We start from the raw sequence: 20137 nt of genomic DNA on the forward strand, positions 1-20137 counted from the left end.
CACCAGTATTTTAAGCATTTTGGATTATTATTGCAGCTTTTACGGGTTTTGTACAAATATTTTGTATCCACAAACTTATTTTAAAATATGATTATAGTTTTGCGGTTGTATCTAAAAATTAAATTTCTTGAAATTATTTTTTTTAAAACAAAAAATATACCCGCCCTTTAAAGGGCGGGTAAAAATCTAGTTATCAGCAATATTTCTATTACATGCATGCATTCTTAACATTCGTAGTTGTCATTAAAAGAAGAATTGGGTGACGATAGAAAAGAAAGGCTTATGTAAAAAAATTTGAAATTTTTGGAACATCAACTATGATTTTTAATTTTTAACCAGAATATGTGCAGGCTCTTGGTTACATTACTGGCTCAAAAAATATGCTTGGATCGTCGCCATCAATATTTAGCTGGAGAAATGACTCAAAAAAATTTCTCTACATAAACTAACTTAAAAGTAGACATTTGATTTATAAATTTATGTCATTTTTTAGTAGTTTGCGACTTTATTAGTTTTCTAATTATGTTTTTTATTTGCTTTATTAATACAGAGAAATAAGATCCATGCAACAATGAAAATATTAAATATCCAATTGAGTCACAAAAACATAATACATATTCCTAACGAACACTATATTATTTGTATGAAACCAACGTTTATCAAATGTAATTTTTCAAGTTATAAAATATAATGTAACAATTTATATTTCATGACGTTTTAAACAATTTTTATATTTTACTGAGTCTCGTGCAAAAAGCGCATATCTTTATCTAGTATAAAACAAAAACAAAAACAAAAAGTTCTATCAGAATAAAAGATTTAATATTATTTTTTAGCTTTATTAGATTTATCCCAATATAACCTATCAGTTTTTTTTAACCTACTATTTGATATTTTTGGCCCATCATCCTATGAGATTTTGACAACCCTATGAGATTTACCCAAAAAATAAAAAAACAAAAAGTTCAATCAGAATCAAAATATTTAATATTACTTCTACTTTTAACTTTCAAAACGCTTCGTTCGTACCTCTTTATTCTCTGGCATTCACATGCTTTATTTAGGATTCGATAATACATGCGTCAAAGTTAAAAACGAAACAGTAGGGGGAAAATTGATATAGAAACAAAATCTAGGGATGTCATTATCAAGAAAGTAAGAAGCTGGTAGAGTTCAAAAAAAAAAGGAGAGCGAGAGGAAAGTTTTTGTAAAAATTGTTTTGTTAAACAAAGAAAGTCGTGAAGGCTCTTCTCGAGACAATAAAAATGGCGAAAATCTCTTTCCTTGCTTCTTCGTACCACGATCCGCATTTATAAACCCTAATTTTGGATCTGCAAAAACCCAATTTTCCAAGGAAAGTAAGCGACGATTCTGCATTTCCGATTTTGCCTTTGATCATCATTCTGGTTTGTTTGATTGCAGAAATGGCGGAGGCGACGAAGCTTCTGTATGTAGAGGTGGTCGAGGGTAATGGAGAGGATTTGTTTAGGTATACGCGTCCTGTATTGCAGAGTACTCTTCAGCTTATGGGATGCAAGGCGCGTCACGCCTTCAAGGTTTACGCCTTTAAGAATGTCGATTTTGTTTGTTAATTAATCTTGTTTGACATGTAGCGTGGACCTTGTTGGATCAATGATGTGTATTGAACATTTACAAATGTCTTAGATTGGATCTACTCTTCTTTGAGCTTTTTTTTTCTCTTTGTGAAATAACATATGTTGTATGTAAACTATATTCAAAGCGACAAGGAGTTCTTCGTTGCTGATGAACTGTTTTTTCCCCTATTTTTGGCAGATAAGCCGCAGGGTTTTTGAGTTAATAAGAAGTGAGGGATCTTGCAATTCCTCACCAGAGCATGGGAAGGAGCCTGAGTTTTCAAAAAAGGCTGGTGCTGGTTCAGCTTACTGTTTGGTTGCTGATGATGTTGACAAGGATAAAAGTAAACCTTTTGAGATGTATAAAAGACGGACAACTGTTTTTGTAACACGGCAGATATTCTTAGATGTTGTGTGTGATGCCCTCGCTGAATATAAGTACGTTGGCCGTGACCAGAGAGCAGATTTGATTCTCGCATGCAGGTAACTTTTAGAATATATTTTGATATGTTTTGTCAATAAAGCCAATGGCATATGAATTTTGCATTTGTCTGCTGGTTATCTCTTATTCTGTTCGTTTTATATTTATTAATATGCCTTTCAAAGATATTCTTTAGCTTTTATATTTGATAGAAGTAGTCAGAATGAATTCTATTGAATGGCCAATAAAGAGATATGTTCATGCGCATATCTTTCTTAATGTTTAATATCACAGCTCATCTCACTGTTCCTACATGTCAACCAACATGATCATGCGCATATATCTTTCTTAGTGTTTAATATCACAGCTCATCTCACTGTTCCTACATGTCAACTGTTCTCGCTTTTAGCTTCCCACTATAGACTTTCAAATATTTAATTGTATGTTTTTCCGGCTGTGTGTTAGATGCTATGCTCGTGTTTAGCTTCATAGTTTTAGTGCATTAATCCCCGAAGTGATCCTATTACGTTGGTAATGCCATGGACCGGTGTACTTGTATTTGTTATCTATGCTCGGATTTGCTATTTTCCACTCATACATATCTTGTCATGAAACTGTAGTTTTTCTGATTTTATTTCACACATTGTCTACAACTCGTATTAACATTATCACTCACAGAATCCGCGAAAGGAAAGAATCTGTAACTGTTCTGCTCTGTGGTACCAGTGGCTGTGGTAAATCTACATTGTCTGCATTGCTGGTAAATGTTCATTTCCTCCGTCTATATGCTTTAGAGTGGCAATAAGAAACTCTATTTTTTGTATCCTAAATTATGAGGAGAATCAGATGCAATTTGTACCTTTGTGTTACAGGGTAGCAGGCTGGGGATTACGACTGTGGTATCAACTGACTCTATAAGACACATGATGAGGAGCTTCGCTGATGAGAAGCAGAATCCTTTGCTATGGGCTTCGACGTACCATGCTGGAGAGTACCTTGATCCTGTGGCAGTTGCTGAGTCAAAGGCCAAAAGAAAAGCGAAAAAGTTGAAAGGCTCTCGAGGTGTAAACTCCAACACCCAAAAGATGGATGCTGGATCAAACTCAAGCACTACTGAGCTGTTAAGTGATAAGCAGATGGCTATAGAAGGGTATAAGGCACAAAGCGAGATGGTGATTGACAGTCTCGATAGGCTCATTACGACATGGGAAAAAAGGAGAGAGTCTGTAGTCGTTGAGGGGGTCCACTTAAGCCTTAACTTTGTCGTAAGTCTCATTACACATTTGGATTTGAGGTTGCAAAGATATTTTCAGACTCTTAACTTTTTTTTCTTTTCTGCAGATGGGACTGATGAAAAAGCACCCTTCGATTGTTCCCTTTATGGTATACATCTCGAATGAGGAGAAACACTTGGAACGATTTGCAGTCCGAGCAAAGTACATGACGTTGGATCCGGCAAAGAATAAGTATGTAAAATATATACGTAACATCAGAACAATACAGGATTATCTATGTAAACGAGCCGACAAACATCTCGTTCCTAAGATAAACAACACAAATGTCGACAAGAGCGTGGCTACAATTCACGCCACAGTCTTCAGTTGTCTGCGTAGACGCGAAGCAGGAGAGAAGCTCTATGACGTAGGCACAAACACAGTTGCTGTTATCGATGAAGAGCACAGGAACCAGTGTGCAGCCAATTCATTAAGGTCCAAGGGAATGTTTCAGCTGCAGAGAACAGGCTCCTCCAGGCGTGTGATGGCTCTTCTGAACACTGACGGCACCGTAGCAAAAACTTGGCCTGTGGGTACCGTCGATGAGATTAGGAAGCCCGTCATTCGTACTGAGATGAATGATGGAACAGAGCATCCTGTTAACGGATACCTAGAGAAAGGTGAAGCAGTGAATCTTCAGTTCGGTCTCTTTGGGATCAGCGCTTGGCCTAGTGATGGCGCAACCAGTCACGCTGGGAGTGTAGACGAGTCGAGAGCAGATTTTACTGAAACCGGAAGCAGACATTACTCTTCTTGCTGCAGTTCACCTCGGATATCTGATGGGCCTTCAAAAGAGGTAAAAGAGTAGAGTATATACACATAGTTTCTTTTGTAAAGGTTGTTTAATCATTTCCGTATCTTGTGTGTAGCTTAAGGAGGAGCAGTCTGTGAATGGGAGTGATGAAGATGAAGAAATCGATGATGAGTTCCCTGAGCCAGATTCTGATGAAGATAACAGCGATAACAATGATGAACGCAACCGTGAAGAGGTAGCGAACTGACAAATCTTAATTCCTTTTTTTTTGGGGGTGGGGGTGGTAATACCTTTTTTTCTGCCCGTTAGTTTAAGACTCGCACATGTAAATCTTAACCAGGTTGGATCGGTGGATGAGGAATCGACAAAGTCAGATGAAGAGTACGATGATCTGGCAATGGAAGACAAGAGTTACTGGACAGACAACGAAGAAGAAGAGACTCGAGACACAATCTCCATGGCGTCTGAAAACAACCATAAGGAGGCAACAACTAAACCCAAGAAAGATGATGAGAAATACATCCAAAACCTCGACCTTTTCCTCAGGACAGTGAACCAACCATTAACTGAATCTCTCGAGCTTACGTCTGAGTACAGGAACAGAATGCTTATAGCAGCTTCGGATAAAGCTAAGATGAGGAAACGTTCACTTAGTATCCCGGCGGTTGGGAAACACGGTGCAATCATAGATGACCAGATTTTAGATAACCACACTGATCCATTTCTCTTGAATGGCCAGTGACCTCTTTGCCTGAGTTGTTTCTGTTTATTAGCCTATTAAAATAGCTTAGTTTTCTAAAACTGATTGAAGTATTTTAATCATACTGCAACTTTTCAGCAGTTAACATAATCCGGGTGATCACCCGGCATAGGGAACTTGAGCTTGGGTTTGGTTTGGTTTATTTTGGTTGTGAGATCAATCCAAAAAATCCTAATTTGCTTAAGAAAGCAATTCTGAAATTAACATGACCTAGTTACCAAGGATTTTGTGGTAATTTTCTGTCCAAGGATAATTTGGAGAAATGTTGTTTAGTTTCATGGTGTGATCTCTTGATTTCGTGTTAATGCTTTTTTGTTTGTTTGTTATGGTTTGGGTTCTTTCCCCTGTTGTGGTTTTGGGGTTTGCTATTTTGAAAGGAACCTATTTAGATTAAGTAATTCTGAAATAACATGAATTTTTATGGAGTTATCCTTCTGAAAATAATTAAATGTAAAGAAATATCAAGATCGACCAACTATCGTTGTACCGATCCATTTAAGTAACCATAATATATTTTACTGTCGTTTGAACCAGGGATGGAAGACAAGCATTAGCCATTTCAATAAGTTCACGGCTCCCCTTAGCATGCTGTTGAATTAAGGAAAATCTGTCCATCTATGTCCTTTCTAGCAAATCTAAAACATTTTTGGTTGATAGATTTAACCTTTAGAGAGCAACTGATCTGAAGGTGAAATTCTCATTTTCTTCTGATCAGTTTTGCTCCTAGCGATCCAATCTCCATCAAAAATGTTCTTTAGGTTTGAAACGACTTAAGAAGAACCCAAAACTCGATCACAACTCGAAAACACTAAAAACACTGTTAGATTATGTCAAAAACATGACACATCACATTGTCACACAGTTATTTTCTTCAATGCTCCATGTGAGTACGAGCAGCTTCAATTATCTCAGTAACCAATGACTTTCATAGAATAAATTTGTTTTCACAGCAGTCGTAGAGCTGAGTTCACATTTATTTTAAACCAATTTGATACTTCTCATACTGAGCTCTTGCAACAATTCATCTCTTATACTGAGAACTATTGCACTATACCCAAGACTGAGAAGCTCGCTCTATCAGTGAAATTAGAGCGCTAATAATTTGAACATGCTCTTTAGTTTAGCTTTTATCAACAACATAAGAAAAAGGAAGCAGAAAGGTGATTGGTCCCTCCCAGCAGCAAGGTCAGAGGAAGCAGAAACTCTGCAAACTGTACTCTCCACGATGGCCCCTCCCTTGCCACAACGAGGGCCTGATAAGTTTTTTTGGAGGAATGATGCAGATCACTATGTTCCAAAGTTCTAAAGCAAAGCTACATGGAACAGAATTCGAGTTGAAGCTCCCACTGTCTCTTGGCACAAGCTTATCTGGTTTAAGGAGGAAATTCCAAGGTGCTCCTTCATTGCCTGGCTGGCGATCCTTGGTCGTCTTCCTACAAGGGACAGACTCTCCTCTTGGAGTTTGTCTGTACCGAAATTGTGTGCTTTGCTCAGCTGGAGTTGAGTCTCATGAGCACTTATTCTCTCAATGCCCGTACGCAGTGGAGATATGGTCTCACTTCAGTGCTTCGTATCTATCGCCCCCCGTCATCACTACTCGTGTGCTCTGCCTTGCTGAACCAGGCACCGATGCTATCTTCCCCAGGTCTCTCAACAATTTTGAAGCTTCTCTCTCAGGTGATCACGTATGTTCTTTGGAGAGAAAGGAACTTCAGAATCTTCAGGGACTTCAACTCAGCAAGCCTCCATCTCCCGCATAGACAGGATAATTCGCGACCGCCTGCTCTCCATTCCACCGCGACCTCGACCTCCGCCAGCCCCTTCCCTGATGCAGCTCTTCTTCTCTTTCTCACTCTCTCCTGTCTAATGTTTTCTTTCTTGTAATAAGTGGGATCACCACAACTCTGTAAAATTTGAAAATCGGTTATAATATCTTTAACAATTTAACCCAAAAAAAAAAATTGTTACAAATACCACATTTATAGTACTACTTTTCATGTTTACACTAATCACTTTTATCCTCACTTTTAATGAAAAGTAGAAGACACTTATGTTAACTAATCTAAACTCAGGGTTTAGAATTAAGGGGTGGGTGGAGTAGGGTTTTTGGAATATGAAATTTAGGATTCTAATAAATATATAAATAAATATTTAAGAAATATATAAAAAGTTTTAAAAAATAGTTTTAAACATAATTTTCAAAAAGAAAATTTGAAAAAAAAAATTAAAAAAAAATTAAAAAAAGAAAATTTAGAAAAAAGTTCAAATTTGAAAAAGTATAATTTGAAAACATAAAAAGAATTATTTATTTTATTTATTTATTTAAATAATAATTTATTATAGGAAAATTTGCCAAAACTAACACACAACTTAATTTTAACCCCAAACCTATACCCAAACTTGAATCAAATGCAAAACTAACCTAAATGCCTTGTGAAATTACAGCCAAACCCCTTGTGACCAAACACAATAACAGAAGTCTTTTTTACGAATATAGCTCCAATAAGTCGTCTGAGTCGTCTGAGATGTTGGAAATCGCCTAGACGACTTCAAAGTAAGTCTTCTGGTGTAACTGATCTTAAAAATAATTTTTAAATTTTTAAACAAATATTTTGATAAGCGAAAAATTAAAATCATGTAATTATAAACAGTTCTAAATGATATAAATTAAAATATAACAAAATTGAATTGTTTTCAACATAGATGAGTGTAGGTAGTGGATCATGGTATTCTTTGGTCTAGGGTTTAGCAACATATGTTGTAGTATTGTATGTATTCTTAGGGTTAGTTTTTGGAAAGCTTGAATGTTCTTTTTGAAAAATTAAATTTTTACCTATACGTGTTTATTTTTGTGTATAATAAACACTTTTGAAGTTTAATTTGATTTTATGAAGTGTTTAGTTAGTTAATTAAGTTTAGGGGTTATGTTTAGGGTCTAGACGACTTACATTTCAGTCGTTTGGTGAAGAAATTAAAACAGACGACTTACATGTAAGTCGTCCAAATATTTCCGCCTAATTGTTTTTTAAAATTTATTTTCCCGCTTAAATAATTTAAACCAGACGACTTATAAGTCTTCTATTTTAGTTTCCAGCTAAAAATATTTTAATTTCCCGCTAAAAATATTAAAGTCTTCTGGACGACTTACACATTCTAGGAAGTCGTCTAGGAAGTCGTCTGAATCAAAAATATTTAACCTAATTGGATTTTTTGTCTCCCTATATAATGAAAAATTTACACATTCTCTATCCTCCTCTCAAATTGCTGCAACAAAAATGTAATGTTCATCATTCTAAAACTCTTCAACCTCTCTCTAATCTCCTTGACTTGAAAACACCAAACTTTATATGAATTTTTCAGTTTTGTCTCATGTCTTTCTTACTAATCTATCTTTTTTTGCAGGTTTTTAATCAGATGGTACTCACCTTCCACTCATTTAAAGGTAGATCTATTAATTTTAGATATATATTTTTGTGTGTTCTATAAAAGTAGATTTATCTTATCTTCCACTCATTTTCTCTGTTTTTAAGTCATTTGAACGTTTTTGGATTTGCAGGTTTTTTAGATCTTGATTTGATATGCAGATTTTTCAGATCTGGAAGACTTCTGGGACGACTTACCTGTTAGTCGTCTAAAATATAATGCACTAGACGACTTCCAGGAAGTCCAGACGACTGGACTTCCTGGAAGTCGTATGGAAGTCGTCTGACGAAGTCTCCCTTTCATAATAGATCTGAGCATTTTGGTAAGTTTTTATGTCTGATATTTCTTCATTTGGTAACTTCTTGTTGTATAAAGTTCATACTTTTTTCCCGAACGAAACTCTCCAAACCCACTATAATCTCTTTAACTTGAAAACACCAAATTTCATATGAATTTTTCAGTTTTGTCTTATGTCTTTCTTACTAATCTATCTTTTTTGCAGGTTTTTAATCAGATGGTACTCATCTTCCACTCATTTAAAGGTAGATCTATTAATTTTAGATTTTTATTTTTGTGTGTTCTATAAAGGTAGATTTATCTAATCTTCCACTCATTTTTTCTGTTTTTAAACCATTTGAACGTTTTTGGATATGCAGGTTTTCAGATCTGAATTTGATATGTAGGTTTTTCAGATCTGGAAGACTTCTGGGACGACTTACTTGTTAGTCGTCTAAAATATTATGCACTAGACGACTTCCAGTCCCGACGACTTCCATTTCAGTCGTCTGGACTTCCTGGAAGTCGTCTGGACTTCCTGGAAGTCGTCTGGACTTCCTGAAAGTCTTCTGACGAAGTCTTCTTCCATATCAAGTAGAGTCTAAGCTTGTCTTTGTCGAGGAATGATTTATAATAGTTTTGTTCGTGGTCTGTTTTGTGATTTGCATGTGTACTCTTTTAGTTGTGAATTTTTTGTAAAATCAGTAATAATGTTTCCCAAGATGTAATACATGTGCTAACAATGTGTTTACACACATTTACAAATCAATGAAATAATAGACTTCAATTGCCTTTTTCTTATCTTTGGATCTCTCATATGCAATAATAAACTCCAATGGCCTTTTTCTCATCTTAATAAACAAGAATGTTGGTAGCTTCATATTGGAAAGGGCGTTTTTAGACCTCAACAATTCGCGTCGTGCCTTTTTAGACCCAAACAAATCATGAGTGCGAAATCATACCTGAATTTATATTTCGTTTAAATAATCAACCCAAACTTCACTCCGTTATATAAATTCCTGCCTTGACTAACTTGTCGTCAGTGCACCGTTAAACTATGCCTAATCCGTTAACGGTTTAATCAGAAACAAGAAGAAAACGACGTCGTTTGATTCATTAATCAAAACGACGCCGTTTTGAATTGGGGGAAAATCAAAATCGAAAACCCTAGCCCTTTTGTTCTTCTTCCCCGACACTCTCACGGTTCTCTCTGCAACTCGAAAATCACAGACGACTATCAGCATTGAAGAAGACTTTCTTCGTCGAAAACGCTAGTGAATGTAAAGGGTGTTAGCGACTGGAAATGAGGTAATTTATTCCTCACGAAATAATGCGTTAATGTTTAATTTTGTTTTAATGTTGAAATTTCCTCTTGTTTTTTACAGTATGTTCGAGATTGTCACGTTTAATGCTAGTTTCGGTGGATATTGGGTGAAGAAAAGAACCGGTGATGTTGGGTATATTGGTGGGGATGTGAAAACCATCGAATGCAAACCGGAAGAGTTGTTCACATTTTTATTAGATGAGTTTGGAGAGGGATTGTATATGCATAGGTTGTGGTACACGCTTCCTTTTGAGGATCACAAGGATAGAAAGAAACTGAGCCATGTTAGAGATGCTAGTTTTAAAGAGATGTGTGAAGCGGGTCAGTGGAAAGGAGTTCTTAATTTGTTCCTAGTGAGCACAGTCGATCATCCTGAGGAAGAGCAGATTCAGGAACCTTGCGAAGAAGAGATCCGAGTAGAAAGAAATGTTGCTGGCTTTGTGGATGAAGATGAAGATTTCGATTATCATAACACACCTCCCAATTCTGATGGTGAGGAAGAGGAGGATATGCTGAGGTTCAAACCAGGGAGTGGTCACCTAGAGCTAAGGCAAGTCTTTGATACAATTGAAGATTTCAAAGATGCATTAGTTGAGTATGCTTTGAAGGGAGGGTGGAACATCAAGCGGAATAAATGGGGAAAAATTAAATGTGGGGCTGTTTGTGGGTCTAAAGACAAGTGCCCATGGAGAATCTATTGCTCTTATGAAGAGAGATATGGGAAGTGGATGGTGAAAACATATGAAGATGGGCACAAATGCCAAAAAGATGGGTATAGTAAGCTACTGAAATCGGGTGTGATTTTGAAGCTCTTCATGGACGAGATTAGGAATGATGTTGATTTGAAACCTAAGTATATGCAAGAGCAGATTGAGCAAAGGTTCAACTTGATAACCACGATTGACAAGTGTAAAAAGGCCAAGCGAAAGGCACTAGACATCATCAGCCGTGATCATGAGGAGCAATTTTGCAGAGAGAGCCGTGAGAGTGTCGGGGAAGAAGAACAAAAGGGCTAGGGTTTTTGATTTTGATTTTCCCCCAATTCAAAACGGCGTCGTTTTGATTAATGAATCAAACGACGTCGTTTTCTCCTTGTTTCTGATTAAACTGTTAACGGATTAGGCATGGTTTAACGGTGGACTGACGACAAGTTAGTCAAGGCAGGAATTTATATAACGGAGTGAAGTTTGGGTTGATTATTTAAACGAAATATCAATTCAGGTATGATTTCGCACTCATGATTTGTTTGGGTCTAAAAAGACACGACGCGAATTGTTGAGGTCTAAAAACGCCCTTTTCCCCTTCATATTGATATAACATTTTAAAAAGAATTTTAACACTTCTTCGAACTCATAACAACAATCATCATTAGTGTCTATAACAATAATACTTAAGAGATGAAAACAAACAATAGTAACTAGTCAAAGCATATCATATTTTTTATAAGTTTGTGTTGAAAAACTTAGTCAAATTTAGTAAAACTAAGGGAGAAAACATATTTTGAAAATATGAGTTTTACATATCTTGAAGTTACTTATCACTCTTAAAAATACAAGTTATTCAAAAACTAGTGTAAAAGACTTAAAAACTAGCGTAGAAGACTTTCGTGTATGAGATTTGTAGAGTTCTCTTCTCTGGTTCCAATGGAGAAAGATGAGAGCTTGCTCTAGGTGATTTAGAAAGAGAGATTGATGAGAGTGTTTATGAGAGAATAAGAGACTTAGGAACAGAGATTAAGAGAATGAGAGATTAGAAGAATAAGAGATTAGAGATTAGGGATTTAGATTCAAGAACAAGTTTATCATTCATGAAGTGGAGAGGGGAAATCCCCCTTACTCCCTTAGAAGATACAAAACGCTATCTAAGGCTTATATATGCCTTTACATGTATCAAAGAATAAACCTAAATCCTATGGACATAAATGCAAGATAGATTGGATGGCTAGGATCAGAGAAGGCTGGTCTTTGATGTTATGGTGCAAGCTGGCGTGCGTGGACTGATTGGAAGGTGGAGATTGGCTCAGTTTGAATTAAACAGCCAGGATGGGTCTTTGTGAAGATAAGGCTGTAAAGGTAAAGCACCTTTCCCTTTCCAGCCTGTCCCTTGGACCACTCTTCTCCTTAAGGTATATTCCTTTGCTTCCATCTCACTCCAACGGTCACATGATTTGAATCATGCCGTGCCCACATGTTGCATTCTTCTTCTTTTGGCTAACCAGATGAATGGATGATGCTCGGGTGTTGTACGGTCGATGTACGGCACTCGCCCTAACTATGCACAACACTTATCCTTCCTCTTTGGTTGATCCATTCATCTTCTTGATTCGCCCTATCTTTGCACCTGAGGCCATCTTCTCTCTAACTCCTCCAAACACTTCACATGATCAGTCTAAGTCTCTCCTAGACTTGACTTCACAAGATAGATTCTTCAGAACACTTCTGAAGCTTGATTGAACTCTTCTGGACATCTTCTAGAGCTTGCCCTATTAATGTACAAGCTCTATCTCCTCTTCAGTTCAACACCGTGGAAGTCTTCTCGGATCAGTTAGAAACTTTAATTAACATGAATGTTGGTAACCTCATAAATATCACCAATTAAGTTATAAGTTTCATTCAGTAGCCCACATATTCATTAATAAACATGAATTAACAAGAAAATGTTTAAAAGTATTTATAGTTTTAGAGAAAATGCAAGTTTATTAAACATTAATGCAGACGTCATCCACGAAGGTCGTCTAGTAGACTTCCAGAGAAGTCGTCCATTTAGGTCGACGCGGACGACTTCAATCTAAGTCTTCCAGACGACTAAAATATAAGTCGTCTGGTCAACGCAGACTTTGAAATCTGTTATCTGAGACGATTAGAAAATAAGTTATCTACTTTTGTTTGGTTAAACAAAAACTCCAAAAAAGCTAGACGACTTACATTTCAGTCATCATAGGTTAGTTTGCATTTGACTGGATTATTTCACAAGTTTGACTTTTCTGGACGACTTACATTTCAGTCGTCTGGTGAAAAATTGAAATATCAATAATTTATTAAAACTCGACGACTTACAATTTAGTCGTCATAGGTTAGTTTTGCAATTGAGAAATAATACTTCAATATTTAATTATATATAAACAACTTAAATTCTGTCGTCCGCCCGACGACTTACATGTAAGTCGTCCAGGATTTACAAGGTTTGACCCGAATCTCGGAATAAAATCCTGGACGACTTACATGTAAGTCGTCGGGCGGACGACTAAATTGTAAGTTGTCTGAGTATAATTAAATAATGAAGTTTTTTTTTCAATGGCAAAACTAACCTACGACGACTTACATGTAAGTCGTCGGGTTTTAATAAAATATTGATATTTCAATTTTCCACCAGGCGACTGAAATGTAAGTCGTCCAGGAATGTCAAACTTGTGAAAATAATCCAATCAAATGCAAAACTAACCTATGACGACTTACATGTAAGTAGTCTAGATTCTTTGGAGATTTTTTTGTAACCAAACAAAAGCAGACGACTTATATTTCAGTCGTCTCAGAAAACAGATTCTAATTGCTTCATCCATGCTCTCGTCTTTATGCTCTGTAACTAGCAAAACCCTAGGCTTAAAAAATCACCCGAAACCCAAAAAACTAAACCAAAACAAGATCAACTGATACTGAGTCGAACTATAAATAATTAATAAATATTTGAAAAGTTTTTGGGTACCTAACATAACTGTAATCGAATAAAGAATCTAATGGGTTCAGGGCCGACTTAACAGTGTTATAGGTTCTCGGGCAAAAAAAAATTTTACCCTCTAAAATTTCTATTAAGATAATATCAAAAATATTTTTAAAGTTTAATCAGTAATATTTGTATATTTTGTGATAAAAATAAAACTATATACATACATATCAAATAATTTTAGGCCCTTTTCAATTTTATTTATTGTATTTATAATTTGTTTTATATAAAAATATATTTATCAAAAAATTAGATCCCTTAACTATTAATATCAGGAAGACACATGTTTGGATCCGGAGCGGTCGCACCTGTCTTTGAATGTGTCTTGGGAGGGGGGGGGGGGTATTGAATATATAGTTCTTATTCAAAAAGTTATATTTAGATTAGAATTTATCAAAATATCTCAGTTATTTTATAATTGAAAAATATTCAAACCAAGTTATGACATTATTTAAAATTTATTGGTTATTTTATCTAAATTATTCAAAACTACTTGAAATGTCTGAATGACCTCATATTTTGTTTTTTATCTAAGTTATTTTTAACTTGATATTTTCATCCAAAACTATCTAAAAACATATAATTGATTACATACACGATATATTTTAATTACTAACCGGTTTTTGTGTTTCTATTGGAACTACCCCAATACCAAAATTATCAAAACAAAACAGAATTGGAATTTATAAATAAACATTATTTTGTCTCTAATGCAATTAGCCTAAAAACAATAAAATAGTTTTATCACAAATTAGCACATAAAATATAAAATAACCAAAATAACATTCATTAAAAACAAAATTGACAAGACACGCTTCATGAATAATATTTTTATATGCAAATTTTTATTTAAAATATTTATTTTAAAATATTATTTATTTTTATTTTATATCTTAAGCTATAAATTCTAGACCCTAAACCCCATCTCAAAAATCAAACTCTTATTCTTACTAATTTAACAATGTGTCTTTATACTATTAAATCAATAGTATTTTAATTTTTTTTTTTGCATGTTATTTTATGATAAAAATTGTTTGTGTTATCTTATGTCAGTTTTCTTAAAAATATTCATAATAAAGGAACCATAATGGAAGATACAATTAGATATGTCAACTAGGGGATTTCGGGCTTATCCCATTTGAGCTTTGGGTATTATGGGTCTAAGTTTGTTTGGGCTAAGGCCGGTCCGAAAACCCGAAATTTTATACTTTAGCTTAAATATTATGGTTTTTATAATCAAAACAATTACTAGTGTTGATATATTATTTTAATATTTTTATCCAAACTCTAATAAAGCAAATATAAAAGTTGTTAATGCACTTTATTGTTTAATCATTAAAATTGTCACATTTTAAATTTTGCAAATGTACCTTCTTCTTTCATGTGTAACATGTTTTTTAATTTCAAAATACAACGTATAAAACGTTTGACCATGTTTATCATAAATTTTGTTCTCTTATATATTTAGTTTAGTTTATATTTTATTTAAATATTATTAAATTTGGTTTTCTTATTATAATTTTTAAAGCATACGAAAAAGGAAAACATTTTTGATAAAGAAGAAAAATTCAAACTAACTTAATATTTTAAAAATAAGGATTTATTTTCCGGGCAGAGCTGGTTCAGTACACTACCGGGGTTTGAGAGTTTGTTAGGAGCAAGGAATGTAAGGACAAGTTTCTCACTCCTTTATGCGGAGACGAAGGCTTTAATTTAGGCAATGGAATGCATGAAAAATTAAAGACAGTTTCGGGTTACGTTTACAACTGATTGTTCTCAACTGGTGAAGATTGTTTTGGAACCGGAAGAATGACCAGCATTTGAAAGCTATTTGGAAAACATTAAGCTTTTGAGAAGAAGTTTCACCAACTCAGATATCGTTCATGTACCTAGGGCGGAAAACATAAGGGCGGATCGCTTGACACACAGTATTAGAAAACAATTGTCTTTCGTCGTATACATGGATGCAAAGTTACTATCTTGGTTTACATAGTCTACATGAATCTGTGAATTTTTTCCTGTAAAAATAAAAAATAAAAAAATAATTAGTTCGAATTCTATAAATTACTCTTAACTAACTCAAAATTTATGATAATTTCTACGGTTGAAAGTTCTAAATGCTTCATCCATGCTCTCATCTTTATGCTCTGTAACTAGCAACACCCTAGGCTTAAAAAATCACCCGAAACCCAAAAAACTAAACCAAAATAAGATAAACTGATACTGAGTCGAACTATAAATAATTAATAAATATTTGAAAAGTTTTTGGATACCTAACATAACTGTAATCGAATAGAGAATCTAATGGGTTCAGGACCGACTTAACACTGTTATAGGCTCTTGGGCAAAAAAAAATTTTGCCCTCTAAAATTTATATTAAGATAATATCAAAAATATTTTTAAAGTTTAATCAGTAATATTTTGTATATTTTGTGATAAAAATAAAACTATATACACACATATTAGATAATTTTGGGCCCTTTTAAATTTTATTTATTGTATTTATAATTTGTTTTATAAAAAAATATATTTATTAAAAAAATTAGACCCCTTAACTATTAATATCATGAGGACACATGTTTGGATCCTGAGCGGTCGCACCTGTCCCCCTACTCAGTCGGCCTTGAATGTGTCTTGGGGGGGGGGGGGGGGGGGGTATTGAATATATAGTTCTTATTCAAAAAGTTATATTTAGATTAGAATTTATCAAAATATCTCAGTTATTTTATAATTGAAAAATATTCAAACCAAGTTATGACATTATTTAAAATTTATTGGTTATTTTATCTAAATTATTCAAAATTACTTGAAATGTCTGAATGACCTTATATTTTCTTTTATCTAAGTTATTTTTAACTTGATATTTTCATCCAAAACTATCTAAAAACATATAATTGATTACATACACGATATATTTTAATTACTAACCGGTTTTTTGTGTTTCTATTGGAACTACCCGAATACCAAAATTATCAAAACAAAACAGAATTGGAATTTATAAATAAACATTATTTTGTCTCCGCATTAAAATAATGCAATTAGCCTAAAACAACAAAATAGTTTTATCACAAATTAGCACATAAAATATAAAATAACCAAAATAACATTCATTAAAAACGAAAATGACAAGACACCCTTCATGAATAATATTTTTATATACAATTTTTTATTTAAAATATTTATTTTAAAATATTATTTATTTTTATTTTATATCTTAAGCTCTAAATTCTAGACCCTAAATCCCATCTCAAAAATCAAACTCTTATTCTTACTAATTTAACAATGTGTCTTTATACTATTATATTATTTAAAATACTAATTTTTTTTTTGCATGTTATTTTATGAAATTGTTTGTGTTATCTTATGTCATTTTTCTTAAAAATATTCATAATAAAGGAACCATAATGGAAGATACAATTAGACATGTCAACTAGGGGATTTCGGGCTTATCCCATTTGGGCTTTGGTATTATGGATCTAAGTTTGTTTGGGCTAAGGCCGGTCCGAAAACCCGAAATTTTTTAATTTAGCTTAAATATTATGGTTTTTATAATCAAAACAATTACTAGTGTTGATATATTATTTTAATATTTTTATCCAAACTCTAATAAAGCAAATATAAAAGTTGTTAATGCACTTTATTGTTTAATCATTAAAATTGTCACATTTTAAATTTTGCAAATGTACCTTCTTCTTTCATGTGCAACATGTTTTTTAATTTCAAAATACAACGTATAAAACGTTTGACCATGTTTATCATAAATTTTGTTCTCTTATATATTTAGTTTTAGTTTATATTTTATTTAAATATTATTAAATTTGGTTTTCTTATTATAATTTTTAAAGCATACAAAAAAGGAAAACATTTTTGATAAAGAAGAAAAATTCAAACTAACTTAATATTTTAAAACAAAAAATGACAATTGTTAATACACTTTATTGTTTAATCATTACAATTGTCACATTTTAAATTTTGCAAATGTACCTTCTTCTTTGATGTGGACCATGTTTTTTAATTTCAAAATACAAAGTATAAAACGTTTGATCATGTTTATCATAAATTTTGTTCTCTTATATATTTAGTTTTAGTTTATATTTTATTTAAATATTATTAAATTTGGTTTTCTTATTATATTTTTTAAAGCATACGAAAAAGGAAAACATTTTTGATAAAAAACAAAAAATGAGAGAGAGAGAGAGAGAGAGAGAGAGAGAGAGAGAGAGAGAGAGAGAGAGAGAGAGAGAGAGAGAGAGAGAGAGACTTTCTTGGCATGATTCTTCTTCACATTTTCCACAATGTGTTTCACACACTTTCTATGCTCAGCATTCGGTAACTTTGACACCATGGCACTTTTCAGTCCCTTTGATCTATCTGAAATGATGACAAACCCATTTCCACCTTGCAAAACTAAGTCATGTTTTATTTTCTTGATAAACCATAACCAACTATCAGTTGTCTCAGATTAAACAACGGCCCAAGCAATCGGTTAGATTTGATTGTTGGCATCATGTCCAACAGTAGTTAGCAACACCCCTTTCACAGCTCTCTTCAAGAAAGTACCATCAAGTCCAATAATTAGCCTACAATATCCTCTCCAAGTGTCCCGAAGAACCCCAAAGCAGACATAAAAACCGTTGAAAACATCTTCCCCTTCTTTGTTTTTGTATGTGTCTACAATGGCTGTGAAACCCTGATTTGTCACAATGATCTCCTGTGCGTATCCTCGAAGATGAGCAAATTGCTCCTCATACTCTTTCTCAAGCCATTTCAGAGCTAAAAGCCTTCCCTTTTGGCACTGATTTCGTGTACTGACTATTTTCCACTTCTTCTTTATAATCTGTTGAATCTCTTCGGGCATCAAATCCGCTTTTTGTCTCAGCTTATCCAAAAACAGTCTTGCAATCACCGGATTTTTCAACAGCTTGCATTTTCCATCTGGAGTGCAACTTTGATACTTGTACTTCGTCTTCAACAACCACTTCTGACTTTCAATATCATAAGAGCAATAAATCCGCCATTTATACTTCCCACCAATGCCACACACATATGAGACTTTTTCCTTATCCCACCTATCTTGCTTAATGTTTCTTCTCAAAGCATACTCCAAGACAACCTCTTTAAACTCATACAATGTGTAGTAGCTACTACCCAAAGCTAATTTATCATGACTTCTTCTTCTTTTCATTCTCTTCTCACGCACATCAATATCATCCTCAGAGGAGTCATCCCAACTCTCTGGAATCTCGTTTCTCTCAGTTAGAATCTCATCCTCAAAATCAGCCACCGATTCCTCGATCTCATACTCAAATTGACCAAGAGTATCCTTAACTTCATATATCTTATCTTGTTTTCCAGATTTTATGTCTTCCTCGTCCTCTGTCTCATAACCTCCTTCTAAGTCTTTCTTCTCCGTTTCACCATGGTGTCAGCACTTTTGATTTCACTTCTTTCATCTCTGTAAAAAAAAATCAAACTCAAACCCATACATAAACAAATATGAGAAATCTAAGTTAAACAAGCTTCAAAATTATCCATACCTAACAGCAACAGCCCCTTCATCATTCTTCAATTTCTCTCTCTCTCCTCTGCATCTTCATTCCTCACTGTCTCTCACTCCTCTGCATTCTCTTATGTCGATCCTGTCTCTCTCTCTTTCTCGGTCATCTTCTGTGTTTCTCTCTCTCTTCTCACGCACATCAATCTCATCCTCAAAGGAGTCATCCCAACTCTCTGGAATCTCGTTTCTCTCAGTTGGAATCTCATCTCAAGCTTGCGGTATAAGGAAGGTTCCTTTGAGCATCAATTGAATTTTAACTTCTCAAGAACCTTGTTTAGCTTCTCATTCCAAGCTCTTGGGGATTTGTCTTAGACCATATAGATCTTTATTGAGTTTATATACCTTGTGTTCCTAACCTTTAACTTCAAAGCCTTCGGGTTGGCTCACAAACACCACTTCCTTCAAGTCTCCATGAAGGAAGGTGGTCTTGACATCTAAATTGTTAATCTCCCATCCTCTTGAAGGCGCTAGAGCAATGATAAACCTGACGGTTTCAATACTGTACCGTTGAATATACCCTTTCGCCACCAGTCTCGATTTGTATTTATTTATGCTGCCATCTGCGTTCCTCTTAATCTCGAAGATTCATTTTAAACCAATTGGTTTAGCTCCTGGTGGTAGATCGACAAGAACCCATGTTTTGTTCTTCACGATCGATTTGATATCTTCTTCGCATGCATCACGCCATACTTTCTCCTCAATTGCGGTTTTAAAATCCCACGGCTCTTCATTCAGGAGGAGTAGGAGACGTGCTCTTCATTCAGGAGGAGTAGGAGACGTTCTCCTTCCACCTCGGCGATATAGATGTAGTCATCAAGATAAGCTGGCTTCTTACTGACTCTGGTTGATCTTCGTGGTTGAAACTTGTCTGCATCCTCATCGGTTTCAACTACAGTCTCGTCGTTTTCTTCTTCGGCTACGTCTTCGTCTTTGGGAACATTACTATCTGCAGCATCATCTTCTCCATTCCCCTGTTTTTCATGATCTCCAAGTGGAACTTCGAATGACCCTGGTCTCTCAGTTACACCCGGTG

The 20137-nt window shown here is 34.5% G+C and overlaps 2 protein-coding genes across 4 annotated transcripts in view; one reads left to right on the plus strand and one right to left on the minus strand.

The window, feature by feature from the left end:
- The window catches only part of LOC103873306, a 728778-nt gene that overhangs the window by 546584 nt on the left and 162057 nt on the right, over positions 1-20137 (minus strand). The gene's annotated exons all lie outside the window — the stretch shown is intronic.
- LOC103873433 (P-loop NTPase domain-containing protein LPA1 homolog 2) lies at positions 1103-5008 on the plus strand. 3 transcript variants are annotated; one of them, XM_009151844.3, is made up of 8 exons: positions 1103-1358; positions 1423-1556; positions 1795-2078; positions 2695-2776; positions 2889-3281; positions 3358-4086; positions 4160-4279; positions 4385-5008. In XM_009151844.3, exons 2-8 carry the CDS (start codon positions 1425-1427, stop codon positions 4784-4786), a joined length of 2142 nt encoding a protein of 713 aa, XP_009150092.1. In that variant the 5' UTR covers positions 1103-1358; positions 1423-1424; the 3' UTR covers positions 4787-5008. The 3 variants fall into 3 exon arrangements, with proteins under 3 accessions (XP_009150092.1, XP_018508149.1, XP_018508150.1); XM_018652634.2 differs by having other exon boundaries at positions 1120-1354; XM_018652633.2 differs by having other exon boundaries at positions 1118-1556.

Source organism: Brassica rapa, chromosome A06 (assembly GCF_000309985.2).
Source record: "Brassica rapa cultivar Chiifu-401-42 chromosome A06, CAAS_Brap_v3.01, whole genome shotgun sequence".
NCBI lineage: Eukaryota > Viridiplantae > Streptophyta > Magnoliopsida > Brassicales > Brassicaceae > Brassica > Brassica rapa.